We start from the raw sequence: 6,898 nt of genomic DNA on the forward strand, positions 1-6,898 counted from the left end.
CCCTCCTTCTCCTCTCTGCGGAGCCGTCCCAGTGAGACCCAGAGTCTGGCTGGGAACTAGGCCAGGCCCCGGGCAGGGGGTAGTAAGCAGGAGTTTCGGTCAGAGCGCGGTCATCTTTGATGTTGTTCACTCGGGTCTGACTCCCCAGCATTTACTTGCAATTAAGGAGCTGGTTCCTAATTAGGCTGATGGCGGGCCCACAGCCTTGAAACCATGAGAAGAGGAAGATCTTCTGTGGGACACCGCCCCTGCTCCCAGAGTGGCAGCTCAGACTGCACGTGAGCGGTATGGTGGGCTGCACGGGCTCTGCAACTGTGGGAAGTTCAGCGGGGCCCTGGACTCAGGGGCATCCACCCTGTCATTCGCAGACAGCGTGTTCTCTAGTGTCGGGCACGTGTGTTGGGGGTGAAATAGTGCCATCGCAGTACTTGTCCTTGTAGACATTCAGTGAGTTATTTGTGGCTTCGTTGTCTCGCTCACTGAATGCCTTTTTCCTCAGGTACCAGGCTAGCAGCTAAACATATCTAAAGTCCTTTATAGTTTGCTAAGGGCCTTGCCATCCACTGTCCTATTGTAACATCTCATGGCAGTGACCCTGGGGCATGACCCCCAATACCCCGAGGGAGCCCTGGTCTCCGAAGGGTCCGGCCAATGCTGGGGCCAATGAACAGACAGCGGCTTCTTTCTGCACCTAATTGATCTGCTGCAGGGAGTTTCTAGAAAACCCAGAGATAAACTCTGTAAGTGAGGTACTCAATTATGAATAAGTCTGTTTTCCAAATGGGAAGACTGAGGCCTGGGACATTCATCAATGTGTCCATAGCCACACATTTAGTCAGTGGTGACAGCCTTAGGTCTGTCTTAATTCTGAAACCTTTCACTTAGATCATGAGACAAGCATTAGGTTAGAAATCTGGGTTCTCAAGTTCTGGTCCCTGCTCTGCCACACACTGCTGTATGTCCTTGGGTGAGTCACCCTGTGCCCCTGGGCTGCATCTGTAGGGCATAGGGACATTGGACCCAATCAGTGGTTGACACAGGCCAGTCTCAGGACTAAGTTTTCATTGGTCCATGATGAAAGAAATAAGAAAATTTCTTATGTATCCCTGGCTGGTGTGGCTCAGTGGTTGAGTCTGGCCTTTGAATCAAACAGTCACTAGTTCGATTCCCAGGTAGGGCACATTTCTGGGTTACAGGCCAGGTCACCAGTGGGGGGCACGTGAGAGGCAACCACACATTGATGTTTCTCTCCCTCTCATTCTCTCTCCCTCCCCTCTCTAAAAAATAAAGGAAAGAAAATTCCTTATAATCTAAGTGTAGCAACTTTCAAACTTTTTCATCTTGTAGCACACATAAACTCATTACTAAAATTCTGCAGCACACCAAAATATAAAATCTTTTGCCAATCTGACAAAAACATATGTATAATTTTGAATGATTTACCAAAAAAAATGTCATTACCTACCCTTTTTGCTCCAAAGTGACTTTTTAAAAAATCAGGTGCCTATACTTGTGTATAATGATTTCTGTTACCAGGAGTTAAGGAACCAGACGCAACTTTGTAATGTGACGTGACCGCTAAGATGCAGCTATATTGTATGACCTATGTACAGGGTCCAGCAGGAGTAACGCCATCGAGTGTGGTTGGTAGGGTGCACGAATGTCTCACACGAGATGGACGGCAGTACAGCAGTTTGAACATTTCACCCAAAATGTCATGTGGCATGTTTGAGTGTGTTGTTGTTGTGTTACAGAATCACATGTTCATGATTTTGTAATAACAGATTTGCATGTGATAAGGGGGGCATTATTTGTGCTTCAGGACAGGGCACTCCCACCAGACGGTTGCTGTTGTGTTGGCTGCTGTTTGACCACCTCAGAGAAGAGAGCTCAGCCCCCCGGGCTGAATGGTCAAGTCCTGCGCGCTCTAAAAATGCTTGCGGCACACTGGTTGACAATTGCTGATCTAAATGTGTCAACTTGAAATCTGATCTCTTCTACTATCACATTATACCTTTTGTAATTTTGTTAGTATGAACTTGCACTTCCTTTCGTGCCAGCGATAGTGGACGGTCTCAGGGATTTTAATGCCGTGACAAAATGAAGCAGTGGTAACCCTGTGACGCTCGCAGCCCCTCGGTCAAACGGTGTCAGTTTGTGAAAGCCCCAAGTGTTGGGGCTCCCTGAGATGCTGTCAGGGGGCCCCTCAAGCTCTGGAGCCCTGAGACCCAAGATCACCATGTTCTGGGGGTGGGGAGGCTCGCCTGCTGGCTTATTCTTGGGTCAGACCTGAGGTCCAAGTCCTCACCCACCATCCCCTCGGACCAGAGGTTGTCAGCCCCCCCTGCTGGGCAAGATTCGGATGGGGTGGGGGTGGGGTGAGGACAGTGTTTCAGCACTGGAGATATATTTTATTTCCTTCCTCCTTCCCTTTTAGTGCTTAACAAGAGCGCCCTAGGGATACAGGCAGCCTTGGGAGAGATACAGAGAAGACTGAGACCCACTCCTTCCTATTTGAGAGTCTAGCCTACTCAGGGACACTGACCAACAGCATAGGCACCTGCTCAGGTCAAGGGGGGACTGCATTTAAGCCTGTAACTGCTACAGGAGGGAGTGGTCAGCGAGGGCTTTTCTGAAGCTGCAGTCCATCTCCTGGAATTTGGAAGACTTGGCCAGGAGCCCAGGCCTGATGAGGTGTTGCCGAGGCTGCAAGAGGTGAGGCCTGGCCCAGGCCATGTCCTCGAGCCAGATAGCTGGGGCAGGCTGAGCCTAGGGCAGCTCTGTGTCCCCAAATACAAGCCACTGTTCCCGTGAGGGGCACTGGGGGAAGGCCAGGGACACAGATCTTGAATGGGGTGGTGGTGTGGATGATGAGAGGGCATTTGGCTCAGCTGGTGGGAGGAGAGGGACAGGAAGTTTCACCTGGTCTTGGACTGAAAGGCTTATGGGAGCTGAGAGAGAGGAAGTAACCACCACCCCCAGTCCCTTTACCCTTACTGCCCTGCCCCCAACACACACACTGACTGTGAAACTGCTTCTTTCCCTTTTACTACGAGGTGGCTGACTCTGAGCCCTATCTGTGAAAGGTGGACAGCAGTGACCAACCCCTCACTTGGTGACACTGTGCCAGGGAGCCTTATGTTTGTGGGGTGGGGGTGATGCACAGGCTCATGGGTAAGCACCATTAGGATCTATGGACCATGAAAGCAGTTGTGGTTACAGAAGGGGAAACTGTCGGGGAAGGGGAGGGCCTTGCTCAGTGCGTGGGTTTAAGGGGGGGCCTGCACTCCCCTCTAGAGGAAGCCTGGCACTGATGCTGGCTACAGCACTCACTGGTGTGTACCCTTAACCGGTTAGGGCACATCCCTGGGCCTTAGTCTCTGCACCTGTGAAATGCGCTGGTTGGTAGCAGAGGTGNTTATGTTTGTGGGGTGGGGGTGATGCACAGGCTCATGGGTAAGCACCATTAGGATCTATGGACCATGAAAGCAGTTGTGGTTACAGAAGGGGAAACTGTCGGGGAAGGGGAGGGCCTTGCTCAGTGCGTGGGTTTAAGGGGGGGGCCTGCACTCCCCTCTAGAGGAAGCCTGGCACTGATGCTGGCTACAGCACTCACTGGTGTGTACCCTTGACTGGTTAGGGCACATCCCTGGGCCTTAGTCTCTGCACCTGTGAAATGCGCTGGTTGGTAGCAGAGGTGGACCACCGCTGTTGTGAAGAAGGCTGCCTGGCTCGTGGAAGGCACTCAGGGATGCCTGTTGCCTGGCCTGTTGCCCAGTATTCTCCAGGTGTAGCTTCTTTTGCTTGGTGAGAAGGTTGGTGCTAGAGGTTTATGGCCAAGCTGGGGTGGTGCTTGGGAACGCCCAGCCAGTGCCAGATGGATGGATGGCTTGGGTATTCCTGGCTGCCCACCTGCTGGGATTGGCCTAGTGTGTGCAGCTTGGTCACCCACCACAGGATAGAGTTGTCTCTCTGCCCACTGGCTAAGGGGCAGGTCAGAGAGGGCAGGAGTAGGGCCAGTCAGCTAGAGCCATGAGGGCTCTGGATGGAGACTGAGGCAAAATGATATCTCTGCAGGAGCTGGCCTGGGGACCTGTGGCCGGGACCTGAAGCCAGACGGAGGGTGAGGGGCACACCCTTTGGAGCTGTGCCCAGTCCAAGGCCACAACAGAGCTGGCAGCCTACAGGAGGCCTCTCAGGCAGGCAGTTTCCTGCTCAATGGCTAGGCCGGCCTCCTAGCACAGAAGAGGATGCTGTTAGCATCCTCTCACCCTTCTGCTCTGGGGCTTCTGGGTGGGCTGAGCCTGCAGGCGGAGCTGACCTCACTCAGGCTCTGAATGATGTTGGTGGTGTTTTCCCCCTCAGCTTTAGTTGGACTTCAGTCAGTGTCTTTTGGAGAATAGGAGCCATCGAGTGCCTTGCTATAACCTCATCCGGCCTCCAGCAGGATTCTCCCTCTGCAAAAGCTCCAGCCAGGGCCTGTGTGTGGGAACTTGTCACCTGGCCAGGCAGTCATGGGTATCCACCTGCTTCTCAGAGCTGTGTGCTCAAGGGAAAGAGCAGCTGTTACAGGACTTTAGGATCTGGGAAGCTACCCACACAGGAGAGCAGTGGGCATGGGGCCGCCGCCTGACTCCCCACCCTAAATAACACCGCGCGCCCTGTGCTTGCCCCGCAGACGCCAGCATGTCTCCGGATGCCACCAAGCCGAGCCACTGGTGCAGCGTGGCATACTGGGAGCACCGGACGCGTGTGGGCCGCCTCTACGCGGTGTACGACCAGGCCGTCAGCATCTTCTACGACCTACCTCAGGGCAGCGGCTTCTGCCTGGGCCAGCTCAACCTGGAACAGCGCAGCGAGTCGGTGCGGCGGACGCGCAGCAAGATCGGCTTTGGCATCCTGCTCAGCAAGGAGCCTGACGGCGTGTGGGCCTACAACCGTGGCGAGCACCCCATCTTCGTCAACTCCCCGACGCTGGATGCGCCCGGCAGCCGCGCCCTCGTCGTGCGCAAGGTGCCACCTGGCTACTCCATCAAGGTGTTCGACTTCGAGCGCTCTGGCCTGCTCCAGCAGGGGCCTGACCCCGACACCGCAGACGGCCCCTACGATCCCAACAGCGTCCGCATCAGCTTCGCTAAGGGCTGGGGTCCCTGCTACTCCCGGCAGTTCATCACCTCCTGTCCCTGCTGGCTGGAGATCCTGCTCAACAACCACAGATAGCGGCAGCCACCTAGGCAGCGCCGCCATCTGCCCCCGCCCCACCCCCGCCCCCCCACCCCCACCCCCACCCCCGCCCCCGCCCCCGGCCAGGGCGGCAGTGCCCAGAGACACAGCCCCCACGGACAAACCCCCAAATATCATCTACCTAGATTTAATATAAAGTTTTATATATTATATGGAAATATATATTATACTTGTAATTATGGAGTCATTTTTACAATGTAATTATTTATGTATGGTGCAATGTGTGTATATGGACAAAACAAGAAAGACGCACTTTGGCTTATAATTCTTTCAATACAGATATATTTTCTTTCTTTTCCTCCCTCTTTCTTTCTTTTCTTTTTTTTTAAAGAAAATGATACAGCAGAGCTAGGTGGAAAAGCCTGGGTTTGGTGTATGGTTTTTGAAATATTAATGCCCAGACAAAAAGCTAATACCATCACTCGTTGATAATAAAGTATTCGCATTATAGTTTCTTTCTTAAAACTGTCTTCTTTTTAACAAAGAGGGACATGCAGGGCTTCAGTGGGTTTCTGGCCCATCAGACATCCTGAAACTTGACCAAGTCCTTTACCAGACAGAGCGTGGAGGGAGTAGATGGAAATGGGAGGAAAGACATGCGTTTACTCTCAAGGCTGCAGGAGGTCCTGTTGTTCCTTCTTGCCCATGGCCGTAGTGTGTCCACAGGACAAGCGGACAGTACATGGGCCATCCATCTGAGTCTGGTGGGGGAGGGTCACGCTCTGGCCTGGAGGAATGCCGAGTCTGATGGTGGAGACTCGGGTCCGTGCCTTCCACGTCTGAGCTGGGCACAAGCTAGAAGAAGATGCTGTACCTCACCACTGGGGAGGTGGCCGGAGGGAGAAAACCTGCGATGTGGGCGTTAGGCTGGCTTACCACCAGGTAGAACCCGCTTGAGCCTTGGGGGGAAGCTCCTCCAGGACCTCACCAAGCTGCCCTCCCCTCCACCTCTAGGTCAGAATCTGCCCATCAGGGGCCGCATTCATGAACTATGCAAAGGCAGGTGGTTTATTTTTACTGTGTGCAAGGGAAAAGTTGAGGTTCTGGAAGGGCACGTGGCTGGTTCACGAAACAGATCTGGGTTAGAAGTTATGTCTAATCGTAGGGCCAGAGCCATAGTAAGTCAGTGTTGTCTCTTGAAAACTCAGAGAAGAAAGTCTCCTTGGCCAGATAATAAAAGGGAATGTTACATTATATATCTTTCTTAGAGATTTACATCAGCACAGTAAATGTCCTGAGCAGTCTGTGGATTATCTCTTGCTGCATAATAAATTTTCCAAAAGTTTAGCAGCTTGAAGCCTCTAGCATTCATCTCAGTTTCCGCATTCAGGAATGCGGGAGCAGCTTGGCTGGGTGGTTCTGGTTCAGGGTTTCATGAGTCTGCAGTCAAGCTGTCGGCCAGAGCTGTGGTCCTCTGAGCGTATTGGAGGCTGTGGGACCCATGTCCAGCTCACTCCCGGGGCTGTGGGCCCGAGGCCTCAGTTCTCGCCATGGAGGTCTCTCCATGCGGCCACTCATGAGGTGGTGGAGCACGTGACCCAGGAGAGACCCGGAGTGAAGCTCACCTCCTACAGCCTCACCCTGGAACTGACGGGCCATCACTTCTGCCAGGTAGAACCCACTCGACCACATAAACCATCCTTGCCTCAACATG

The 6,898-nt window shown here is 53.2% G+C and overlaps 1 protein-coding gene across 1 annotated transcript in view; it reads left to right on the forward strand.

Moving 5' to 3' along the window:
- SMAD6 (SMAD family member 6) overlaps positions 1–5,699 on the forward strand; it is a 76,323-nt gene extending 70,624 nt beyond the window's left edge. The window contains exon 4 of the mRNA XM_037054200.1: positions 4,679–5,699. Within this exon, the coding sequence (XP_036910095.1) occupies positions 4,679–5,220 (542 nt within the window). The 3' untranslated portion in view covers positions 5,221–5,699. The remainder of the gene's footprint in view (positions 1–4,678) is intronic.
- The last annotated feature ends 1,199 nt before the right edge of the window (positions 5,700–6,898 follow it).

The sequence above is a fragment of the Sturnira hondurensis genome, unplaced genomic scaffold (genome assembly GCF_014824575.4).
Source record: "Sturnira hondurensis isolate 20B ecotype Veracruz unplaced genomic scaffold, ASM1482457v3 Scaffold0008196, whole genome shotgun sequence".
Lineage (NCBI taxonomy): Eukaryota > Metazoa > Chordata > Mammalia > Chiroptera > Phyllostomidae > Sturnira > Sturnira hondurensis.